General features: G+C 39.1%; 1 protein-coding gene across 8 annotated transcripts in view; it reads right to left on the bottom strand.

Moving 5' to 3' along the window:
- Positions 1-26,655, bottom strand: part of UNC79 (unc-79 homolog, NALCN channel complex subunit) — a 147,980-nt gene that overhangs the window by 36,902 nt on the left and 84,423 nt on the right. For 6 of the 8 annotated variants that reach the window (XM_042445517.1, XM_042445520.1, XM_042445519.1 and 3 more), the window contains 8 exons: positions 25,781-25,943; positions 23,240-23,392; positions 17,749-18,966; positions 15,529-15,636; positions 11,251-11,367; positions 6,339-6,422; positions 4,443-4,545; positions 892-1,032 (listed from right to left, as the gene is read on the bottom strand). In XM_042445517.1, the coding sequence (XP_042301451.1) occupies positions 892-1,032; positions 4,443-4,545; positions 6,339-6,422; positions 11,251-11,367; positions 15,529-15,636; positions 17,749-18,966; positions 23,240-23,392; positions 25,781-25,943 (2,087 nt within the window). The remainder of the gene's footprint in view (positions 1-891; positions 1,033-4,442; positions 4,546-6,338; positions 6,423-11,250; positions 11,368-15,528; positions 15,637-17,748; positions 18,967-23,239; positions 23,393-25,780; positions 25,944-26,655) is intronic. The other 2 variants (XM_042445518.1, XM_042445521.1) reach the window with 2 other exon arrangements.

Raw genomic sequence — 26,655 nt, 5'->3', positions numbered from 1 at the left:
TCCATGGCCACAGAAACATCTTGCCACAGACCAAACCACATATTATGCAGATAACTGCATTTTGTAGAGAGGCGGGATATAAATATTTATTATTGTTGTTGTTGTTGTTATTATTAGATAAAGAGTGGCTGTTGAAAATATCCTCCCTTCGCCCACTTCCCATAACACTTAAAGATAGCTCTCCAATGAGTTCCATGTGCCTCTTCCCCTTTTACTTTACACTCATAAGTACCCTGTGAAGTAGGTCTGGCTGAGGAACCATGATTATCATCCAGTGAGTTTCTTGGTTCAGAAAGAAGTAGAACTTCCAAGTCTTCCAAGTCCCAGACCATCACTCCAACCAATACACCACATTGGTTACATTTACACTTACTCTTGCCCAAAATATGGCATTTCTGCACTCGACACTCCACAATTATTGTTTGACAGAGGGAACAAGACATACAAAACAAGTCAATGTCACTTCACAGGTAAATGTGAAGTCCTAAGGAAGGCAAGCTAGCTTAGAGAACATGAGAGAGCATTTTGTGCAGGGCACAAAAAGAGCTTTCTCCTTTCAACATCTTGAGCCTGTTCTATGTCTTCTAACATTTGCAACTTGAGGTGACCACCTCACTCTGTCTCATGGCAGGGCCATCCCGGAGGGAGAAAAGTTAAGGAATGAAGCAGTGGTGGCCAGTGGCTTCCACATTAAGCATGTGATCAATATGCTTTGGGTTTTATTTCAAACTTTAAAGAAGAACTCCAAGGTGTTAATCCTATTTTAGTGATCAGGGTTCAGTAGAGTGTTCCTCTGAGAAGATTTACCATACCCCTGATAGAGAATCCTCTGGCTTGCACTGGACAGATGGAAGGGGAGGGCAGGGAAGGGAAGGGAAGGGAGATTGTTACCTTCCTACAGACTGCATGATATCCAGTAACAAAGGAGCAGCCAGGTCTGGGCTAAGGTGAATAAATGTGGAAAGCACCACTATAGCCAGGCCTAATGTTTCTTCATCATACTCTTCTAGAATGGCTCCACAATCATGGCACCTGTAAGCAAATTATGAAAAAGAGAGTTTGGCATTCAAGATCATATTACATTTGTGCAAGGAGTATAGTTTATCATGAGTAATGGCATGATGATGGGTTGCAAGATAGGAAGCGAGCTAATTTCCCACCATTAAGAAGTTTGCTTTCATTTCCAACAAGCAAGTTGTTTCTGCTGCCGAATGGCAGGCTGCTCTTGCAATGCCATCAGAATGCTTTGGAAGCTTTGCCAAGGTTCTGTAATTGCCTGATCTTAAGGGACATGTCAGATGCAGAAGAGATGAAGCAGAATATCGCCAGCCATACAGAAGACAAACAACACTGAGAAACCAGTGCGTCTCAGCCCAACAGGGATGCTGGGTTAATTTGATCAACCACTTGCTAATGTCTCCAACAGATTGTGATATTTGAACTTAATGGGATTGTACAGGCAATTTTCCTCTTCTCTTTCCACAACAGCAGGAGAAAATGCCAGCAAGGTCATGAAAGTCAATCTCATTTAGCCCAGTTTACTACCTGCTGCTAAAGTTTTTAGAAAACAACCAGAACAACTGGCTGAAATAAATTAACCTCACAGCATATTTATGATTCACCACCACCCTTATGTTCTTCACACACTTCATTTCAGTTCCACCTTCAAGAGTTGTTCTTCATTGCCAAGGGTTTGTTCTGGAAGTGGTGTTTAATGGTTAGGGGAAAAGATGAGATACCAGAAAATTCTGGTCATATCTCTATGTGAATCAATATGTACACCTCAATGTTGTTTATTCCTAGAATTTTCATCTTTCCATTCTAATGCAAATAATTCCATTATAATGCAGCTGATGGAGAGCAAATAGGTAATCAAAAATGGACTACAACCAAGATATAAAGGAATCTTGTAGCACCTTTGAGACTAACAGAGAAGAAAGCATTTCAAAGTTAAGCTGTTGCAGACTCCAGTCTACTTCATCAGATGCAAGTTGGCAAATGCTTATGCTAGAAATTTATTCTTTGCAGTCTCAAAGTGCTACAAGATTCCTTTCTATCTTTTTTATGTTGACACAGATTATGTCTTTGAAGATTACAACAGTTCTATGATTCTTGTTTTTTAAGTCTCAAAATTTAAAACCACAAACAGCCTCCCTGTAGTTAAATTTACTTTTAAACTCAGTATTTTCATACTGTAAAATTGGGACACGGGGTAAAATCCAACGTTATATACGAGCAGGTTTTCCCATGCAAAACAGGACTTTCCTCTCCGCGGCTTTCTAAAGGTATATAAGATGTCATCATAAGCCTATTTATCACTTCACTATCCTGTAAAAATGTTTTTTTAAAAAGAAGGGAAAAGTGTAAATGTTACTGCTCTCTCACAGCTGAGTATTACTGAGCAGTGTGCTACATTTTGTAGAATAAGATGAAATGAAAAATCGGGAAAGATGAAGGCATGTTTATAAAACTGGGGAGAACCCTACCAACATTCCAAGTCTAAAAATGTCCTCATCAGTTGCTTGTTTCCATTCACTGGTTATAGTGAGAAATTTGTATTTTAAAGTAAACTTAAAATATTCACTTCTTGAACCAAGCTGCAATTTTATTTTGATAATTACTTGCTTTTATGAATTTTGTAATGTAGCTTAGCAATCAGAAATATGCACCGCCATTTGTGTATTAAGGAAAAGTGCATAACAATGTGTGTTGTCTGGCAATCAAAAATGTGTACAATAGTTTGTATATTAGGGAAATGTATATACAACATACATGCGTTACTGCATTGTCTTAGGGGAAATTGCTTACAAAATAGGTAAATTAGGTCAAACTATGTCCATAACGTAGGAGAATATCCATGAAAATCTTCAAGAAGAGTTTGAAATAATAATAATAATAATAATAATAATCCTGAACAGGTAGTACAATAAGATGAAACATAGGTCAAACTAAACTTAGAAAAATGAAAAACCAAAAGAAATCAAAGTATGTCCCTAATTGTGTTCTTTGCCACAGTTCTCTTCCTACTATAATGTCACTATGGGGAGGAATTGTTCAAAAGACACAGGTTCTAGATTGCATTGTAGTTTTCCTTTCGTCCCACAGACCTTTTTACCAGCAAGAAAGGTGGATAAAGATGAAACTAAGGAACATTACACTCACCCTGGGTGAAGGGCAAGTCTCTTACAATGAGAGGGCATTGTTAAAAAAAAAACCCTCCACATCTTCTAAAATTTAATACAGTTTCTTCTCAGTTAAACCCAGGAGAACCTATTTTAGTATCCTAGCTCACTCCTGTACTTAAAACTACAGTTGCCCCTCCATATCCACGGATTCTTTATCCACAGATTCAAGCATCCATGGCTTGAAAATATTTTTAAAATATATAAATTCTAAAAGGCAAAGCTTTATTTTGCCATTTTATTTCAGGGACTTCATTTTACTATTTAATGGGAGTTGAACATACACCGATTTTGGTATCCATAGGAAATCCTGGAACCAAACTCCAGGGGGTATCAAGGGCCCACTGTATTGATATTAATTACTAATTAATTACAGCATAATGGCTCAGAAAGTGTGTATGTGTGTGTATACACACACACTTTCTGATTTATAGATACAGTATATATTCTACTCCTATATCACACAGAAAAAACTTTCTAGAACTGCAATCTCCCATCCATTGTTAATACATTTTCCTCTAGTTTAAAATAGTGAAGATAAGGCCAGTCGTTACCTTCAGTAGACCTGTGGAATCAAGGGGAGTTACAGAAGTGTCAACTTCACAAGTCCCATTTGTTCAGTAGGTTTCTTCTAGGGTGTACAGATCAGAATACTCTGGAAGCAGCCCTGGCCACTCTGGAATCATACCAGGCAGCAGTTTGCACATGCGGCCCACTGTGCCACCTGCCACCACCACCGCTGGTACAGGTCACTCACTCTGAGGCCAAAAACAGCGTGCTCAGCATCAATCACATGGCTGGGCACCTTGTTCTGATCTCAGAGGGAGCTACTTGCACTGCTGCTGCCAGTGTTAAGGGGCACACCAGGACACATTGTAAACAGCTTCTGCGTATCCTTCCAGAAGGCTCTGGATCTTCTGTGAAAATCCAGAGCAAAAGGTGAGTTTATTTAATCCATTGTGATATACCACGGGTTTGGTGCTGAACTAGCTGTATGTTTTCCAAACAGTTTGCACAAAACCCAGGGATTGGGCTCTGTGTTGTCTGGACAGCACAGAAGGGAGGATATGTTATTGGTCCCAGGCAGACATGGCCTTGGTGATCTAGATCTGGATCAGGATCTAGCCCTGAAAAACTCTTCTAAAAATTATTCCAGATTCATCTCCATTACAAAGTGTTCTGCACCCGTTGTTTTCATCAGCCCTAGTGTCTCTTATCAGGCCTTCAGTGACAAATCAAAAGGAACATATAAGTGCTTACTTGTCCGTCATCATCGTGGGCTGATCATCAATAAAATCTTCTGGTGCTGGCACAAACATACTAACAATACTGGGTGCTGACAGCAAGCTGGATTTTGTGGCACCTAGAGAGAAAGTGGTTGGGGGAGAAAGAGAAGGGAAGAGAAGAGAAGAGAAGGAAGTAGTCCTTGAATAATAATGGGTGGGATTCCTTTTGCTGGTTAAGTATCATCATTCTGTGTATGCAAACAGGTTGTCTTTTTAACAATGCTGATAATTCCAATGTTTTTGGTTTTTTTGCTGATTCAACATTTAGAAGAATGTGATGTATCTAAAATAACCACTCAGAGATCTGCTGCAGGATGCTTCTCCAGAGAATGTTGAAGAATTCTCCCCAATGCACTTGAAATGTTTGAATAAATCTTTTAAATGCTACCCAGGCTTTTGTTCTTCTGTGATATACGCTATAAAAAGCAAGACAGCAAAAGAAAAAAATCAAGAGGATGTCCTAATTTCTATAAGCAACCAACTTTAGTTTGTCCTTGATATAGAGGAAGGATACACTGGGTATCCAAACGTGGTGTTTTTTTTTTCCAATTTCATTTTCCACGTGGTGTTAGATGAAATACATTTTATCTTCAAGGAAGGGCAAGGATGGAAAAATTTCATTCATCAAGATGTGGGAAAAAAATTTGATTAGATAGCAGAGGCAAAATGGCATCTTAGAATTGCCTAACAAAACTAAAGTTGACTTATGGGAGATAAGTCATTCATTTACTGAATATATGAGGCACAGAAAGACTACAATTATAAATGTGTTGCTACTGTACTCTCACAATAGCTTTTCTTTGCTAAAGAAACCCAAAACAGAGAACGATGATACAAATCCAGAGGGAAAGTTACTTCTTTCTATTTAGTGCAGAGGTTAAGAAGAAAAGATTACAGATCTAAGAGTATTTGTAAATGCACAAATGTTATAAATGTTGTTTATTTAACAATGTGTGGAGAACTGCAGAAAAAGAACTAGTATGCCTAAAGAAGCTGGTGGTTAGATGGGTATGACTTCTCTTGCTCCCATTACACAAACAAGATTGATAACGCTTCTGCATGGTAACTGGTATGTTGCCACATTTCCTCTGAAATCATACACTGATGCTATGATAATAAAGTGAAAAACAAGATAATTCCAAATGACCATTATGTTAAATTTGAGCACGAATACTTCTTCTTCATAAAGTTCCTCTCTATAAAGGCCAAAATAGTAAAGATGGTGTAATGCATCATCAGTGGTACATTTGAACACTTGCTGCTTGATAGAATCTTGGTCTTCAGAACTCTTCAGAAATCATGGAAAAGATCCAGACTGAAAGCCAAATATGACCAAACGGTTTCTTCACAACATCATGCCCTGGCTGTTTTATGGCTTCCTTACAGCTGTATAGACAGACAGAAGTCAGCAGATACATGAAGCTGATGGCTTCTTTAACTGGAAAGAGGCAATTAGGTAACACATATTTTTACAAGAATGTACACTTTGCCTATTGCATGAAAAATGGAATAAAGTCTCCTCAAAATTCTTCAGGTTGGTTAGAACAGCTACAAATCTGAGAACAAACGTGAATCAGTTTCCTGCTGTTTTCTAATAAAATATTAACTGAATGCTGCTAATCACCACCAAAGAAGAACTAGGAAGATTAATTGTAAGTGAACAGTAAGATTTAACCTCCAAGTTTACCAATTCATATATGGCTTGGAGTGACAACAAGAATAAACCTTTAGACTCAAAGGCCCTGTGTAAAATGGATGGCTGGGGTCAGCTCGAAGAGTACCAAAACTATCTTTATTGTCAATGCTAACTAAACACCTTGGTTGTTAAGCCATATATCCAAAACCAAGGTTGAACAGACACTGAACTAACCTCTTATTCTTAGTGGTGGTCCCTCCAGGTCAGGGTTTAAGCAAACTGAAACATTGCACGGCCTCTTCCCATGCTGTATCTGTTCTGTGGATAAACAGAGAACTTCATTTCCCACTAGTGTCCATCAAGAGTCTGCCGCCACCAGCACAGGTTTGACAAAAACACCACACACATATACACAACAGCTAGAAACACACAGCTAAAGCAAGCTAGAAAAAAGACACAGCTACAGGAACATAAGAAGCTGTCTTAAAGCAGGGCAATCCATTGGAAGTAGCTCTCCAGGGTCTCAGACAAAGTATTTCATGTCCATTTGTACCTTAATCTTTTAGCTGGAGATGCTGGGGATGGAACTTCAATTTTCTAGTATGTAACACAAGTAACACTGAGCTACAGTTCCTTCCCCAGATGATGAGTTCACTTTCTCTTAGCCTTGACATATATCTTCAAAGCAAATAATATTGAAATCTAAATAGTCACATAAAAATCTACTGACCATGTTGGATTGTAAGGTTCTTCAGGTCTTTAGGTTTAGTGACTGTACATCCCTACCAAATTCTAGTAGACCTATATAGGTGGTAGTGGTTGTGCCTCTTGGAAATTGTGTATAATAATGAGTATTTGGAGAGCCATTTAGCAAGAAATGGAGTATGATGTAAAGAGCTGCAGTAGAAGGCAATGTCAAGCCACAGCACAAAGGAAGAGCAAAGATGGTCACCACAATGGCACAGGATATTTGGATATACACAGTGAAATTTGCATTGCAAAAAAAGAGTGAACACTTTGAAATGAAGAATGAGGAAAAGGAAAGTCTGGGGGGGCATAAGTCATCTTAACAAAACCGAAGAATATTTTTGAAGTCATCTGGACCAAAAATGTAGATGAAAACACCAAAGAACAACCAGAGAATGGAGAGATGGAGGCATCCAAAGTATCTAGTACCAAGAGATCTAGCTTCCCACCAGGCAGGTTGACTAAACAAAAAGGGAAGTTACTATGACTCAGTTCAAGAAAAACTTTTTAATTAGTGAAGTTTATCCTCACCTCATCCATGAGATAGGAGAATATTATATATATTTTGCAGACTAGAGCATGAGGAGCAGTGGTTTTCCTGCAGCCACTCAACTGGTGAACACCAGTAGGCAGAGGAACCAAACTCACACAGCCAAGCACTGTGCTACTTCCACCAGTCCAATCCAACTCCAGCAATAGAAATTACAGTTCAGCAAGAAAACCCATCAAACCACTTGAAGAAAAAGAATGGTGGCAAAAAGGCTACGGGACACTGCATAATTACAGATCTAGACTTAAGAAATCAACCTATTTTCATTCAACAAGCCTTGGAAGTTATCTCCAATTTTCATTTTTCTAAGTATTCTTAGAGTTTGTATGGCTGAGCCCAAGACATTTTATTTCCTGAATTAGAGCCCAGATTCCATCCACCCAGAACCAAGCTTACCATTGGGCAGAGTGAGGTGGTTACCTAAGACAGCAGATACCAGGCTAGGCTATATAGCAGCCTTTTGGAAAGGGAGAGCTCCACGTGCCAAGTGACCTGTTCTGTGCTCCATCTAAACTAGCCAGCTGTGCTCAAGTGTAGTGGAAGATGCCATTTCATTGACAATCAGCCTGGTCATATAGGAAAGAGAAAGAACACCATCTTGTCCTTAATGTCAGACAGCATGGTGGCTGACCCTGCACCTATTTCCCATAATTCTCAACACATTTAAAGTCCTGCTGCACCATTCAGAAACCAAACATTACTACATTCAGTTTGCTCCATTCACAGTGTCACCTCAATTGGGTTACTTCACCCCTAGACCCTGATGCATCATTCCAAGGTTCTGCTTAGAGGAAAGCATATGTGGGATCAAGAAAGATATATCTACAAAATTATGCATAATGTTGATAAAATAGGTGGAGAGACTCCACCTCCTGGCTAACACTAAAAATTGGTGTCATCACATGAAGATGAAAGGTGGAAAATTCAGGAAAGACAAAAGAAAGTATATGTTATCAGTATAGTACAGGACCAAGCAGAAGATATTTGTACAATTAAAAAGCGAACCCAGGTAGGGAGAGGGGGGCAATAAACTGGGATTGCTTGCAACTAAAACTAGCAAGGTATGCCCATCCCTAGCAAGTTAAAATCATGGCTGTCAAAAAGAAAGAAAGAAAGAAAGAAAGAAAGAAAGAGAAATCCTGACTGATTCTAACTTGAGCACTAATTTCTGAGCCTTAAGTATCCACTAACATAGTAATGGAAACATTTCTCAATGTTTCTAGCTCTCAAATTCTCCTGGTACTTCCTGCTTCATTGCTGAAGTCCCAGAATGTATCATTTTGGCAGATAACTGCAGCAAAACATCTGGTGTCTGTAATGTGCCAGAATCTATCATTCTGTAGAACCATCCGTGGAGTGGGACACATACACAGGATTTTAAAACAAGCTGGGAGGTGGGGCAGGGAGAGGGAATAACAGAGAGAAACAAATGTTTAATAAATGGTTAGTATGCTTGACAGGGACACATTTTATTTACCTAAGATGAAAATGGCTTCATATTGTTTGTAAAGAACAAGAAAACCTAACAAAAGCGAACTGTCTAACAATGAATTAGGGTCTGTGGATAGACCACAGTTTGATGGGCTCTATTTTATATTTAACAACAGGGAAGCTCAACAAAGATGGGAAGAAGGAGTGAATATTGCTTTCTCTTGTATCCCAAGGGAGCAGATATTGGTGCATGTACTAAAATTAAGTCCAGGACCCCTGAGATAAACTTACATGAGTGCTAATACATACATATATGCATACACACATACATATTATAAGGGCCAAATGAGAAATGAAAAGAGCTCAGAGAAAGTCCAAGATATTTTGTTGTCCCTGAGCTCCCCATTCCCATCCCACATATAGGAGCAAAGTGGACTGGCAGCTGATTTTTACTTCAGTTCTACAGTAGTGGCCAGATGGCATCTTCCACCACACCTGAGGCTAGCAGAATAGTTTGGGCTGTGAGCTGAGTGGCACACCAGCTCTATCTTCCAATAGAGAAGAAAGGATATAATTTTTCACTTAATTTGTCCTTCCCTGCAAGAACAAAGAACTTCAAAAGCTTTCTCTCAATTGAGTGAAATTATGAGACATTTGTGCATTTTTTAAAACCTTATTTTTTTTTTTTATTTTTTTTTGCATTTGAGGACTATTTTTGTGAAAAATGTGTTTCCTGCCCAAAAGAAACTCCTTCAGGCAGGAAATGGATGTGTCTGCATGTAGAAGTTCTAAAACGAGAAAAACCTCATGGCAGTTCATCACATCTTAAATGAGGTATCTTATGTTTGGCCACCAGAATTTGTTAGTATCCCCTACATCTCTTGATATAGTGCTAGTTGTTCTGCTTGCAAACTTTCCAAGGCAGGGCTAGCTGACACCCTTTTGTTGAAGATGGTGTCCCTTCCTTCAGTCCATATAAAGTATCTGGGCTGGATTGGCAGTTCAATCCTAATTTAGTACTGGTGCTGGCATCACTTCCTCCCACCTACATGAGTAGGACACGCCACAAGGTTCATACATCTCAGGTCTTCAAGAGAGAGGAACAGCCAGGTGGCTCAACATGAGCAGTGAGGAATCTGCTTGTGATCACATTCATAATCTGAGTAAAGAAGCCCTGGTGGCACAGTGGTTAAATGCCATTACTGCAGCCACAAGGTTATGAATTAGATCCCAGGTAGGACTCCAAGGTTGACTCAGCCTTCCATCCTTTTGTATGTCAATAAAATGAGTACCCAGCTTGTCGGGGGCAATTAGCTTACAGATTGTAAACCATTTAGGGAGTGCTAAGTTCACTGATAAGCAGTATAGAAATATATATGCTATTGCTAGAATCTGCTCCACAGGCAACTGACTCACTCTCCCTAATGGTGCAGCTATTTCTGGTCTCGTGGATATCTGGTGGTTTTCCATTGTGAGATCAGAATACAGGCAAAATGAGGCTTTGTTCTTATCCAGCATAGCTTTTCTTATGCTTGAGAATAGTGCTACACAAACTGGTGGTTTATGGCACCAGTCCACAGGCCAGTGGTTCCCAAACTGTGCCCTTTAAGAGATTTTGAACTTCAGCTCCTAGAAGCCTCAGCCATGTTGGCCAATAGTCTGGGGTTCTAGGAGCTGACATCCAAAATCGCTTAAAGTGCACAGTTTGGGGACCACTGCCATAGGTCATGGGCTGCCAGTTTCTGGCAAGTTTCCAGGAAAGAAACAATTATAGTCAATAGGCACAGATATGGTAGTAGTTCCTGCAACAGTAGGGAAAACAGGTGGGAAAACTTGCTGGTTCCTCACATCAGATAGCTTGAAACACACTCTTCTAAAGCTTGGAGGCAACCTCTCGCCATTTAGATCAGTGGACCCAAACTTTGACTTCCCAGATATTTCTGGATTGCACCTTCCATAATCCCTGATCATTAACATACAGACTACACTAAGATTGAAATGAAACAGCCTCTGGGGACTCAAGGCTGGGAATTAGTCCTCTAATTATTGTTGAACTGCCACTCCCAGTATCTCTGACTAATGATTCTGCTAAATAGAGATGGTGGGAATCCAGCCGCCACTTGTCACCCTGTTCTGTGTTATTCCAGTATTAAGCAAATCATCTAGCTAAGAAAAAAGCAAAGAAAAATGGTTAGCATACCTATTTTGGGGAGAAAAGTGGAGTATAACTTCAATAAATAAATAAATAAATAAATACATTTTAAAAAACTACTGTAGCTTTGCCACTAACTTAGTGTTAAAGCCAGACTCTTTTTCTGCAGTGGATGATTTCACAATACCAGTTCAACACAGCAAGCAGCCACTAATTAGTCCATGGCACAAGAACTACAGAAAAAAAATATGTATTAGTATACTTACCAGCGTCCCAATTGCTAATATTATGGGGTGCACTAGACTGGTGTTCTAGCTGCCTTTTCATTAACTGGTTCATGGTCAATGCTCCTAGGGAACCCCTTTTCATCTGTTGAAACTGATCTGTGGGTCAAAAATAAAAGAGTCTGCTTCATATGGTGTTCAATATTGCCCAGGTATCATCACTTTCCCACATTGAGCAGAAGTCATTTGCCTAACAGTGAGTGTTCTAATGTTCATTTTACAAATTGTAAAAGACCATTAAAGCTCTTTGTTGATAAAATCTGTTTCAAAATCTAAAGGAAATAATGTGAAAGAACCTCTCAATAATCCAATTCCAGATTACAGCAAAACATAGAAAATCAAGGACAAACACTCAAAGGTAAGCAGTTGTTTTATCTGACTGCTATTGGAGATACCTGGCTGATCACTACTGGAAACTGGATGCTACATTTATTTGTTTGCCAATTAGATTTATGCTCTGTTTTTTTCTCCCAGTGAAAAGTGAACTTTATCTTCAGAACAATCCTGAAGGAAGATCAGGTTGAAAGAACATGAGTATCCCAAGATCTCCCAATAAGATTTATAACTCAGAGGAAACTAGAATCTGGATTTTTAAAGGCTCTTTGAAAATTCTGATGACTACACTACACTGGCTTTGCTAATGGATCCAACACAGCAATTTTACAATTCTACATTGCTGTTAAATTTGGAAGGGAATGTTAATAGTTGGTTCACTTTTGAAAATGTTTGAAATTATGTTTTTCTCCTAAATATGAGATTACCAGATTAAAAAAAAATAGGTGAAAGGGGGGCAAAGTTTTTAAGAAGATTCTCTAGTCATAAAAGCAATGGGAATTCACAACTTGAGTATTCTTTGTAGGTCTACTCTAGTTGGGATAAATCCATGAATTTAAGCCACAGAGTACAAGTTTGAATACAAGTATTCTTCAGATGGACTGCAGTTCATCTTTCTCTTATTATATCTGGCACCATTCTAGTATTATGTCTCAGGTGTCTTTTCAGGAAACTTTTCAGGATCTTCATGGATCCACTTACAAAGTACACTCATCCCTCCCCATTCATGGACTGGTTTTGGTCCTTCGCAGACAGCAGGTGAGGAGGGACAAAATGGTGTGTGTGCATGGGAGCACACTGCCATTATAACCAATGAGGCTTGAATATCCATAATATTTCTGGTTCTCAGGGGGTCCGGTACAGATCCCCCGTGAATTGGGAGTGATGAGTGTATTTTCTTATATTTTTCTGCAAAAATATTAGAGAAAATTTTGTAATTTATATTTAATAGTGCAATTGGTCGATACTTTTTTGGTTCAAGCCTGTCTTTATCTTCTTGCAGTTCAAGCTTGTAGGTAGAATAATAAACTTTGAAAAGATGTTGAAGAGGGAGAGCATACCAGAGAAAGATGTGTAAGTGCCAGTTTTATATCTTCAATGACATCTGGTAGTGAACGTTACATTGAAACCATTTCAAATGTATTTCCATGTGAAGTGTTGCCCTCCATTGCACTTATAGAGAGCTCTCCTTCTGTACACCAGAACACTTTTAAAATGCTAGTTTGATCCAGTGACAACACAATTATCTAGCCTGAATGGGCTGCTGGAATAGATGCAAATTCCACTCCTATTTGATATAAAATTCTTTCCCTTTTTGTATATAATAGAAACGTACTGCAGCAGCCTTTCACATCAAATTGAAGGAAAACATAATTTCCATTTTCCCTAGTGCACTGCTTTAAAATAAAGGCTTTATTGGTTTATCAGACCATTTCCCAATGAAAGAGCGGCAATTAAAATTTAAGAACAGACAATACTGCTCCAAGTGTAGATGGCTGTCAAAAACATAGGAAATTGGTTGTTTTGAACTTCCTTCTTAGCTTTTATAATGGAAATTAAAGATGCTCTCAGGCGTATTCCTCCTTATCAGAGCATTGGTTTTTGAGTGTTATTTATCTGATTTCTCAAGGACAACTTTGATTTTAAATATTAAAGTTGGAGCAGCAGGAGCTTATTGAAACAAGTCTCAAGCATTTGAGACCCAGGTGGGCCGGTAAACAACAGCATTCAGACTTCTGATTAAAGTATTTTTCCTACATAATATTTTATGCACATATTCTTTTTACCCCTATCAATGAACTTTTCAGAATAATCTGTAGCCTGCTTTCCACTGAGATTCTATTTTTAATGGCTACACACTAATGGTCTTGACAGCTGGAACAGTTTTAGCTTTTCTGCTCTGGACAGCTAATTCCAGCTGATAGGAACAGAGCTGGGGGGGGGGGGGAATAACGGTTTTTGACCACAACTCCTAGAATCCCCCAACTCCCAGAATTCCCTGGATAATGAAGTGCAGTGGCCATGCTGCGTAGAGAATTCTGGGATAGTCTAAGAAAGTAACTTTTCCAAACTTTGGATACGAACTCCAGTCAGGTATTGCAATGGAAGATAAAGCTATGTGGAATAGCTATATTTCATCTCCAGCATCATGGGCAGATTGTTTTCAAATACCATTTGCTGGTGAAACATAAACAGGATGATGTTCCTACACTGGTGTCCTACTTGTATAGTTTTCTACTTGAGCACAAAGCAAAGAAAACACTGGACTAGGTATGCTTTTGAATTGATTTAGCAAGGTTCCTCTTATGCCCTTACATTCTTTGGCTGCATCTGAACTGCAGAAACAAGGCAGTTTGACACCACTTTAACTGTCATGGCTCAATGCTATGGAATCCTGGGAATTGTTGTCTGTTGTTGCATCAGAGATCTCTGACAGAGAAAGCTAAATATCTCACAAAACTACAAATCCCAAGATTCCACAGCATTAAGCCATGACAGTTAAAGCAATGTCAAACTGTATTCTTTCTGCAGTTCAGATGAAGCCTTCAACATGGAAATTGGTCATGCTTGTATCTAGAATATTATCCAGGGACCTTAGAAGAGGAGAGACCCCCCCAAAAAAGATATTTCCATGTTTTGGCTCATGGTTTAACTTTAGTGAAATGGCTACTTTCCTGAGAATGCATCCCATTTCAGTCTGACTGGATTTATGAATTGAAATCATGCGTAGGACTGAATCCTATCCTCTCTACAGCAATATTCTCATCCTACATCTGAATCCTGAGGCTTTTGCACATAGTGGAAATATCCAAGAAGGGCTATCTTTGGATGTGTCTGTGCCATCATCCCATCTGTACTAGGAAGGATTGCAACTGTTCAAAGTTAGTTAAGTTTCAACAATTTTACTGTTTATTATTATTTATCATCTTTATTCCTGAAGATAGGCCCTGAAGTGGCTGATTAAATGTAAACATTAATACAAAATAACAATTCTCTCTTTTTTAAAGATGTTATGGTGAATGATAAAGGTTCTTGCAAGGGAAGAGAATGACAACATAAAATGTCCACTCCCCAAACCTCACAATAACAGACTGCCAACAACATTCCAGCACTCATGGAGTTCATTATTGTGACTTCATTCAAAATATAAATAAATGTAGAAATTCATATGTGTGCATTCGTAAATGGATAAATTTACATAAATAGTTAAGTTTAATTAAATGAATAAAATTAAGTTCAGGTTGAGTATGTCTTATCCAAAATGCTTGGGACCAAATGTGCTTTCAGTACTGAATTTATTATTTATTTATTTATTTATTTATGAAAAATTTGCACATACATGAGATATTTTAGAGATGGGACCCAGATCTAAATACAAATTTTATTTATGTTTCATATACACCTTATACACAAAGTCTGAAGGTAATTTTATACAATATTTTTAATTTTGTGTACACTAAACCATCAGAAAACATCTGAGCCACCCATGAAAAGGGTTTTGGATTTTGAGGAACTGTTGGGTTTTTGGTTAAGCGATACTCAACCTTTACACATTATGTAATTAAATGCCTAAATGCACATAAATATAAGCATAAATAAATGAAAGGAGCCAATGTGGCATAGTGGTTTGAGTGCTGGACTGTGACTCTGGAGATCAGCGTTTGATTCGCAACTTGGCCATGAAATGCACTTGGTGGCCTTTAGTGAGTCACATGCTCTCAGCATCAGAGAAAGGCAATGGTAAACCTTCTCTGAAGAAATCCTGCCAAGAAAACCCGATGATATGGTGTTAGGTTTGCCTTAAGTCAGAAACGACTTGGATGTACACAACAACAAGAGGGGGTGATGCACCAGATAGCCCATTAAGAAGTATAAATTCCGTAGCTGGAGTTTCTTTTAACTCCTCAAAGTAAAGAAAAAGCTTACTTGATATGGAAGAGTGGCTACTCGTCTCTGGTACTCCTGCCTCAAGTGTTGGAGCAGAAGACGATTCCCTCGGCATTTCCAGGGTTGAAAGCACTTTAGTTGAAGCATCTGCAAAGAGAAATAGTACTTGAACACAAGCACTCATTCTGTCTTGTGTGTTTGCGCTCTCTCTCTCTCTCTCTCTCTCTCTCTTATTATTTTGCCTTTGAAAATCAGGACAATTGTTCATCAACCTCCCCTTTTCCATCGTAGTTCCCCATTTTTTTCCTTGTGTAAAGTACTGTTTTACCATCTGGCACCACAAGCGGTAGTTTCGATAAAATGAGGGAAGAAACACATTTTTCACCTCCTGAATCATTCTGAAATTAGATTTGGGCATGAAAATCTTCTGGAGTGTAGCTCTTCACTTTTACCCATATAAATGAACAACTCATATGAAGGTAATAAAACACCAAATGAAGAGATGCTATTGCATTATGCACAAAATATATGCTCCCACCCTTTCACTGGCTGACATTCCAAAAAGAGTCCAAACTGCACTTCCATTGGGATCTTCAAAATATATAAGGCTTTCCAATGCACACAGCATTGGATATATACTATCTACCAAAATAAAGGATATTTCATTACCATACACTACAGAAGTTCCCAATGATGAGCAAGCTTTTGTTGGCTCCTCCCTCCCCATTTCCTGAAGACAGAACAGACTTAAATTTATATACACACAGCAAAAGAACAATAAATCTGCTTACCTTTGAGGTAGGGTGGGTGGGGAATGTATTAGAGAAAAAAGGCAACTAATAAATTTCTCCTGAGCTGGAAATGACACTTCTGAGCATGCCAAGGAATGCCAGCAGCCCATAGTCTGGGTGGCAGAGGGAGTTCATTCCTTAGCAATGGAAGTGGCAGGGTGAGCTCCTTCCCATCCCATTTTGACCACAAGCTATTGATGGCTAGGAGCCTAGTTTCTTCCCAAAGAGTATGACATTTTCAATTACTTCTGTCTCTTGAACTGAATTTAGTAGGACTTTCTCAAGAGTCAGAGTGGTGTAATTATGTGTTGGACAGGCACTCCAGGAGATCAGAGTCCAAACTTCTGCTCAGATATGCAAACCCAATGGATGACCTTTCTTAGCTTTAGAGAAAGGCAATGGGTTCTGAAGAAATATTTCCAATAAAATCTCATGATAACATTGCATTAGTGTGGCCATGTCAAAAGAGATAATCGCATTACCTTTGCTCCCAGCGTACACGTGGGATGTAACTTTAAGAAGGCGGATCTTTTGCAAACCGGGCTTCTCCAGGCTTCTCTCGCATTTTATCATGAATGGGATTTTTCCATTCTTGAAAAGCTGAAGCAGAAGCCCAGGTTGGAAATGGGTTGCCTGCTACCCGGCAATGGGTGAATGCGCTAAGATCCGCCTTCTTAAAGTTACATCCTGCATCTATGCCAGGAGCAAAGGCAATGTGATGCATAACTAAATGAAACAACTTGAATGCATACAAGTCATTTATTGTCACTAGTAAATCTTCTCTCTCTCAAGTGACTATCTTTCTCTTCTTAAAGGAATAATGTTTTGCTTGGAAAACGGGTGAGGGAACTGGCAAGGAGGGCTAGTAATGACTGTGAATGAACCTTATTATGAGTCATACTCAAATTTGAGAGCACCAGCATGGTTCAGGCGTTATACTAGAATTCTAGAGACTAGGGTTTGAATCCCCACTAGGCCATGGAAATCCACCTTGGGCAAGTCTCAGAGGAAGCCCACGGCAATCCTCCTCTGAACAAATCTTGCCAAGAAAATCTCACAATAGCTTCACCTTAAGGTTACCATATGTTGGAAACAACTTGAAGGCACACCGCAAACAAACTCAAATTTGAGACTTTTGGAATGTGATGTAGCTCTTATTTCAAACTCAGTGAATTGTAAATTTGTATATATTCCTGCTGGGGAGATCAGTGTAAGAAATTAATTTTTCTTTCAAAGACGGGAAGGGAACCATGCAGCCCTTCATATATTGTTGGACTGCATGTCCCAGAAGCCCTAGCCAGCATTGCCAAGAGTAAGGAATGCTGGGAGTTGCACTCCAACAATGTCTGAAGGAGTCCAGGACTTCTACCCTTGTTTTAAAATCAGCAATATGATCAGCATATAGAGACAGATGTGCAACATAAGGAACATACAACATATAAAATGTATTCTCCAAGGTTCCACTCACCTGTCTCTTTCTGGTCACCCAACTTGTCTAAAATGTTGAAGGAAATATCAAGGTATTCCCTCTGGATGGCACTCACTGCAATTTTTCTTTGCTTTCTTTGCCGAGGAACAATTTGGATTTTAAATTCTGACTCTTCCACCTCCTCCTCCTGCTTTTGTTCTGTGCTTTGTTCTGTGTCAGATTCTGCACTAGCATCAGGCTTATCGCTTTCAGTTTGGTTCTCAGAGTCTTCAGGGACTTTAATGGAGACTGATTTCCCACTTGAACTGGGATAAGGTCCTAGAGGCTTAATTTCTTCTATACATAACTCTGAATTTTCATCCATCGACATTTCTGGAAGAGCAAATGACTTTTGCAACAGATCACGCTTCTGTTTTAGTGTCAGGGGGCTGCCAGAAGATGTCTCTTTAACACCTCGTGGCTTAGCTAGTTCATCAACATCTTTTTGACCTTTGAGAGTAGCTGGAGAAGTCTCCTCTTGGGAAAGTAAGACAATATCACTTGCTTCATCTTTGGAATAATCTTCAGTGCTGAACTGCACAAGGGGGATTATGCTGAGGCTGAGTACAGAAATACTGGTGGGACTGGATGGAAATGAGGCAGCAGTCCTGGTGGAGACACCATCATTCAGCTGGCCTGTAATGTCATTTTCTTCCTCATCACTTTCCACTATTCGGAGAGGAGGAAGTGGCTCAAAGACCAATGAGTCACTATCTGAATTGGAAACAACCGATTGCTTTTCAGGTCCAGATGTTGAGTCAGAGGACAGGTCTATAAGATCTAAGTCCTCTTTGGGAGGTGAAGATTTCACTGGGGAGTCGACTTTCAGTTCATATGGCTCCATGCAATTTAACCTGACTTCAGGTATGATAGGTCTTCGCCTCATTTGGTTTTTTTCTGGGACAGTTGGGGGATTCACCTTCTCGCCTTCATCTTCCATCTTGGTGGAGGAATTCTGCAGAGGTCGGCCATAATCATTCTGCCTCATTGCGGTGTAAGCAGAAGCAGTAGGTGGCTTCTCTAAGTCACAGCGGTCTATGCACGACTTGCGGCGGTGTTCATCTAATGTAAACAACAGGGAGTCGGCATTTCCAATGTCAAGAGACTTTTGTTTGAGAGAACGCAATTTCTTCTTCTGAAAGCTTTCTTCTCTTACACAGCGCAAAATATTGTCTTGCAATGCACCAGTTTCCCTGTATTCGGCCAATTCTATTTCACCTGGTCAGAGCAGGAAAAAAAAAGTTAAATTACTAATTTATTCACTAGCCATTTCTCCCCCTCTCATTCATTTTCAGCATTTAGCCCTAATAGCATTTCTGAACAAAATTTTGAGTGGGTATTTTTTCATCATTTTGCCAACTTATGGAATCATGTGTCTCATTATAATTCTCCATTCGGATGTTTGGGGTTGTGTGTGTGTGTGTGTGTGTGTGAGAGAGAGAGAGAGAGAGAGAGAGAGAGAGAAGATGCTTTTTCAGAATTAAATTCAAAGCAGCACATTTAGAGCAGCAGCTCTCAAACTTTAGTCCTCCAAATGTTTTGAAATTCAGCTCCCAGTAGCCATCATTATTTGTTGTGCTGGAGAATGCTATTAAGAGTTGAAATACAAAACAGATGGAGGAAGAAATTCTGATAACCCGATTCAGACACTATATAAAGGAGAAAAGCAAGGAGGGTAGGTAAGTAAATCAGTTACTCAGTCAGCTGTGTGCTCTTCACTTCAATCTAGCTAGAAAAATCTCTATGTATTCAGGCATTGTCTCACTTCTTTTTTTCTTTTAACAGGCCTTTGGGAACTGACTACTTATGCAGAAAAAGTTTAACAATTTATTGTACTGTTTTTATTTCTTGTTTTTTAAGGGACATTTTAATTCTATACTTTTAACTCTATTAATTCTGTTCTTTTAATTCTATTAATTAATTGTACTGTATTTTAATTTTTTGTACTTTTTCGATGCAGTGAGCTTTTATCTGCATCTATTTTAATCGGTACCTTGAGACTAACAGCTAGGGAAAATGTGGGATATAAATAAATGAAATACAGTCGGCCCTTCTTATACACGGATTTTTTATACACGGATTTAAGCATACACGGTTTGAGAATGTTCTAAAAAAGTATAAATTTACCTTGATTTTCCATTTTTATAAGGGACACCATTTTGCTATGTCATTATATTTAATGGGACTTGAGCATACACGGATTTTGTTATACACGGTAGATCTTGGAACCAAACCCCAGCGTATAACAAGGGTCCACTGTACAATTATAACAGCAATAACAACAAATTGTTTTCAAGGAGACAGTTCTGTTAATCTGTTTCATCATGAGAAAGAAGGTGAAGAGGGATTTAGTATCTGATGAAGAGGACTGGAGTCTGCTAAAGTTTATGCTGGAACACATTAGTTAGTCTCAAAAGTGCTGCCAGATTTGCCTGCCCACTGTGGCTTTTCTTCTAAATAATAAGAAGCAAGACAGTACCTACTCCCACCCTTCTCCATCATAACTTTTCTCAAATGGAATAGCAGCAGAATACGGCCCCCTGCCTTGTGTCACCTAGAACTGTGAACACTCGAGGAAGGAGGCATCATTTGCCCTACTAGAAGGAGAGAGAGATTGACAGTACTATCAACATTTCATTTTGAGGCATGAGGTGAGAGCTGGGATGGAATGAGAGAAATTCATCTGCTGTGTCCCATTTCAATTCTTCTTGGCCCATTCACCCACCTTGGAAGTTAGTACAGACTTTGGCTGGTCACTCTTGGGGGCCAGATAGAATTTTTGCCAATGTGGATTAGAAGTTTGTGCACTGGACTATAACTCTGGAAACTAGGGTTCAAATCCCCACTCAGCCATGGAAACCTTCTGGATGAGTTTGGACAAGTCATACACTCTCATCCTTAGAGGATGGCAAAGGCAAACCCACTCTGAACCTACTGGTTTTACGTTATGGGACAGTTCACACTAACAGAGTATTGGGAGAAATATCTAAGGTTCCACTAAACATTTAAGAGAAATTTCCAAACATTAAGAGCAATCCGAAAATGGAACCAATTGCTTAATGGCTCTCTCTTGTTGTTTCAAGCAATGGCACACTACACACATTTCAGCATTATGGCCCGGTACAGACAGGCCGTTTGCGCCAATAGTTGGGCTTGATACGGGCAGCATCCGAACCCTAATACTCCAGAGGACAGGATCAAAATTCAAAATGACCTGAATAGACTTGAAAGCTGGGCCAAAGCTAACAAAATGAAATTCAACATGGAGAAATGTAAGGTACTGCACTTAGGGCAGAAAAATGAAATGCACAGATATAGGATGGGGGACACCTGGCTGAATGAAACTACATGTGAAAGGGATCTGGGAGTCCAAGTGGACCACAAGTTGAACATGAGGCAACAGTGCGATGTGGCAGCTAAAAAGGCCAATGCAATTTTAGGCTACATCAATACAAGTATAGTGTCTAGATCAAGAGAAGAAATAGTGCCACTGTATTCTGCTTTGGTCAGGCCCCACCTGGAATATTGTGTCCAGTTCTGGGCACCGCAATTTAAAAAGGATGTTGAGAAACTGGAACGTGTCCAAAGGAGGGTGACTAAAATGGTGAAGGGTCTGGAAACCATGCCCTATGAGGGAAGACTTAGGGAGCTGGGGATGTTTATCCTGGAGAAAAGAAGGTTAAGAGGTGATATGATAGCCCTGTTTAAATATTGGAAGGGATGTCATACTGAGGAGGGAGCAAGCTTGTTTTCTGCTGCTCCAGAGAACAGGACCCGGAACAATGGATGCAAGCTCCAGGAAAATAGATTGCACCTCAACATTAGGAGGAACTTCTTGACAGTAAGAGCTGTTCGACAGTGTAACAAGCTCCCTTGGAGTGTAGTGGAGTCTCCTTCCTTGGAGGTCTTTAAGCAGAGGCTGGATGGCCATTTGTCAGGGATGTTTTGATTTGGATTTCCTGCATGGTAGGGGGTTGGACTGGATGGCCCTTGTGGTCTCTTCCAACTCTATGATTCTATGACTCTATACTATCGGCGCCATTATGTCACAAGGCTGTGGCCTCACCCACATGGGCACAGCCTCATGACATAAGGGCACCTGAGTGCACAAACGGCTCTGTGCAGAAGAGTCGTCATAGGGCTTCATCGCAGCCCTTATGATGGTGCAAAAAAGGAGCTGCTCTAGGCGGCTCCTTTTTCGCACTACAACAGTATGACAGCATACCAAAGAAACAGCACCAGCAGCAAGCCTGCTGTACTGCATGATGCTTCATGTCTCTTTCGGTATTCACAGATTCTGTATTCAAGGATTCAACCAACCACAGTTCAAAAATATTCACACAAAAACATTCCCAGTGCAAACCTTAATTTTATAATAATAATAACTTTATTACAGCCATTTGGCCAGCACAATTACAAAATTTTGTGCAATGAGTAAACATGTTGAGCGGCTGCTTTCAGACAGCGCATCTGTGCTGCAGCACAGATGCGGGGCAAAGATGGGCACCATGGAGCCGTCCATCTGTACTGCCCCTATCTGACCCCATCCTCAGGGGGGTGTCCTATATTCATCTATTCTCCCCACCTACAGGCTAGTTTCCAAAGAAAAACTAGTCTTGCCTCTTAATTTCCAAACACATTGGCCAGTTCTCAATGTCTCTGTTCAACATTAAAACTGGACTTGCTACTTCATTTCCACACACAAAGGATTTTGAATTTGAATTGTCATTCTCACATACCAATGGCATATATATGTCTGCCCCTGGTTTCCACTCCACTAAATGCATCTGAGTAAGTATACTGAAGTTTAGGAAAGTTCATGCTGCCAATTTCTTTCTTTCAGTTAGTCTGAAAGGTGCTACTTCTCTCTACATATTGAACAACCCAATATTAGAGATACTCTAACTCTGGATTTCCTGCACTGAACAGAAAGACAATCTCTAGCTCTGTGACATACATTTCACCATGTTTACTCATTGCTCAAAATTAAGGTTTGCACTGGGCATTTTTTTGTGTGGATATTTTTGAACTGTGGTTGGTTGAATCCTTGGAAACAGAATCTGTGAATACCGAAAGAGACATACAGCATCATGCAGTACAGCAGGTTTGCTGCTGGTGCTGTTTCTTTGGTATGCTGTCATACTGTTGTAATGAAATAAGGCTCCATGTGTAAACCTCACAGTTGGTGGGATAAAGGTTGGAAAACCCCACATTTGGTGACCATGGCAGGGGGATAATGGGTAGAGTCCTCATATAAAGGGTGGAAACCCTAGAGTCCTAGATAAAGGCAAATATGTTCAGAGTTGCATGATACATCATCATAATCACATTCCTTTTCAATAGTGTGTATGTTATAGACAATGTAATGACTGATTTACATGTCTCCTAAGTTAAATGTTTCAAAATGGGTAAAGTGAGAAAAGGAAAATACCCAACACAAAAGACATTCAAAAGACATCAAAACGTATCTAAATTTAAAAAGATATCATACTTTTCTGAGCATTCATTTCAACAGGCTGGTATTTCACCACTTTGCTGCCTCCAATTCTTTTCAGCCTTGCAAAGAAAGTCTGAGATTCTTTATTGCCTGTCCCAGTGGGTGTTTCATGAATGTCAGATTCATCAAAGACGCTGTCTTCCTCTGCTTGAAAGGGAAAAATCAGTATTATTCTGATGCAAAATGAAATGTATCACGCAAGAAGCAGCTTGTTAGCAAATATTGTCACCAGATCTATATACTGATTCTCAATTTTTGAAAAGGTTGAATAGTTTCAAACAGACTATATGAGAGCTGTATCCCAGCAGTATTATATAAACACACAACATACCTCCTGTTTGGTAAAGAATATGCAAATGATACTTTTGGTGAGCTGAGAATTAATACTTGGAGGAAAAGATACAGAGCTTCTTGAGTAGTATTGAAAAGAGAAATCCCATGCAGTAGTTCAAATATGTGAGTTAAAGCATTGTTGGGAGATCTGTTGTTTGACTGCAATTCCCATGAGCTCTAGCCAAAACTTAGTTCAAAAAAGTAATTTTTACTAATTGGTTTCTCAGAGGCTTTTTACTAGACTGCTGAAAATCTACAGCAAATGATACTGTGGTTCCACTGACCAATTTATTATATTATATAAAACCTGATTCCAAAAGAGTTTGCTATAAATAAAATCAGCTGGCAATATCAATACTTTTCTTCTTCACTTTTTTAAACCAGCAATTGCAAAGCAAGTGTGCAGCAAAGCAGAAAAGGTAGTGATGTGGGAAAATGACATCTGAGGCTTCTAAAAACGAAATACGTCTATCTATTTTTATTCTTTTTTTCCTATTTTCCTCCCAGGATAGCCTTTCAGGCAAGTCTTCTTTAGATTTTACTAAAAGTGACACTTGATCAGCTGCCGGTATCAAGTCTAATATTGGGTAAAAAGAAATTCTCTACTTTCTAAAACTTTTCAGAAAGAAAATAAACTAAGGACTGAGTTAATTTTACTTATATACCATAGTTGTATGACTGCTCAGTAACAGTCGGCTTCTCTCAATGATTATGCTGCAGTTTGCAAAATAAATTGTGAACCAGTAATTTAATTCACTGTGATTTTCCGAAATGCTAAGATCTCTTCCTTCCATTCTTTCTCTCACATCTTCATAAAGCCTTTTCCCAGTGTGAAAAAGACATTCAAAAAGAAACAAAACACATAAAATTCCTAGACAACATACTTTTTTAAAACAAAAACTGATTCTGTTTATATGATTATTCACACACTTTCAGGCATTTCAATGGATCTGTATAAAGCAAAGTGAGATTGAAACATGAGGCTCTACCTATCCCCTATCTCCACATCTTTATTATGACAGCTGTAGAGAACTTGGAGAAACACATTACAAATAATGAAATTACTTGTTTGAAAATAATAGTTTGAAAATAATAAGGAAGTCACAGGATTATTTTTAAAGCATAATGCAATGACTAGTGACAGAATTTCTTTTTTAATGCACAAATAGCATACCCATTATTCATAAAATATTGTTTGGGGGAGTGTTTTGTAGGATTTGGGAAGGCATTTTAGTATTTGTAAGTGTTTTTTTATATATATATAAAATAACCTACAAGATAAAGCATTACTCTTCAGTTAATAAGAAATGAGTAATGTTAACATGTTGCTTTAAAAATGAAGGAGAGAGGGGAACAAATTCGTTTTGAATATAATATATCTAGTCCTGGTAACTGCTGCATGCATAACTATATTCACAGAAGACCATGGCCAACCTACCATTAGGCAGAACAACCTGCCCCAGGTGGCAGATACTAAGAGATGGCAGCAAGGTGTCATTGGAGGGAACTGTGCACCACATCACCTGCTCTGCACACCACTATTGGGTAGATTACATAGGTGCAACTGGCATAAGAGCAGGGGCATTATCTCTAGGGAACAAAATAATTTTGGGCAGCTCTACAGAAGACTGTCTCCAAGAGGCCTTGTCCTATTCACCTGAATAAGAAGGATCTTTTTATTGAAGCAGGATTTGGACAACTGGCTGGCTGCTGAGAACAAGGCTCTAAATGGTTGTATACTGTAATTCTTGATTGGCTGCCTTCTAAACTGCTTTAAACTCCATTATATATGTTTATTTGTGTTTTAAGATGATATTTTAAAGACAATTTTAAGAAAATATTGTTGCTTGTGTGGTGTCTTGAAGTTGTGGGGTTTTTTTAAAAAAAGAAAACCAAATAAAGCCTGACATTGGCTTTTTGTTGTTTGTTATATAGGCTACCCTGAGAATATTTATACAAATCAGAATTCCTCAGCAATAATGTTTATGGAATCCCCCCCCCCCCCAATTGTTTTCCTTTGGAATGAAACCATGAGCAAATATAATTTGGTAGGAATGGTCAAGGCTTGGGCTCCATGGCGCTATGTGTCCAGTGGCCTCCCTGTTGTAAACCAAACATTCAAAAAGAAGAAAAACATCTCTCCTCCACAATGACATCAAGAGACTATGCATGTTCACATTCATGTCTATTGTTATGTAATACCTTTCTCTTTCTCGCTGTATCTGCTTATGTTGCTGTTGTCACTGTACAAAGGGCCTGCTGAGGCGTGAGGCTTGCAGCTGTGATACTGTGCATTTAGAGTGTTGACTGTTATATAGATGAGATGCAACATGATTTTGCTGATTTCACAATCTCTGTAAGGATACTTGTTCCACACAAAAAGGAAAAAAAAATCAGTTTAAGACAACAATATTGCTACTAACCTAACCACAGTGTGTCTTTTTAATAATATCATTTGATTCACAGTAACAGTTCCCAAACTTTTCCTGTACGCAGGCCACTACAGTGTCATCGGAAAGGATTATAATGCTTGCAAAGTGGGAGGCAGTAAAAAAAAAAGAGGAAGATCACATTCAAGATGGATAGACTCAATCAAGGAAGCCAGAGCCCTGAATCTGCAAGACTTGAACAGAACTATTGAGCCTACGGTGACTTAGAGGTCTCTTATTCATGGAGTTGCCATAAGTTGAAGTTGACTTGCCAGCAATTAATAACAACCATGCTGTCACAAGTTTTAGCAGATTATCACATTTAAAAATGGTTTTAAACATTTTTAACATAAATAGCAAAAACAAAGAAGACATAAAATCCACTCCAAAAGAGAGGTCACAAAGGCCTCTGTCAGGTCTCCTTAATTCAGATAGGTCACCCATAAATCACCTCCAGTATTCTCATGGGCCATAAACAGCCTGCAGATAACAAGTTGGGATAACTGATCCATATCATTCTAGTTTATTTTCAAAGGGTGGCCTACAAAATAATAATTTCTTCATGCAAAACCCTTATGCCACTGGGAGGGACAATTCTAATCAATAATTCCTAATGTAATAGGACCATATTTCTGGGTTTTGGAAAGC

The sequence above is a fragment of the Sceloporus undulatus genome, chromosome 1 (assembly GCF_019175285.1).
Source record: "Sceloporus undulatus isolate JIND9_A2432 ecotype Alabama chromosome 1, SceUnd_v1.1, whole genome shotgun sequence".
Taxonomy (NCBI): domain Eukaryota; kingdom Metazoa; phylum Chordata; class Lepidosauria; order Squamata; family Phrynosomatidae; genus Sceloporus; species Sceloporus undulatus.
Note: the sequence above shows the minus strand (reverse complement) of the source record. Positions and strands in the feature narration are given on the sequence as shown.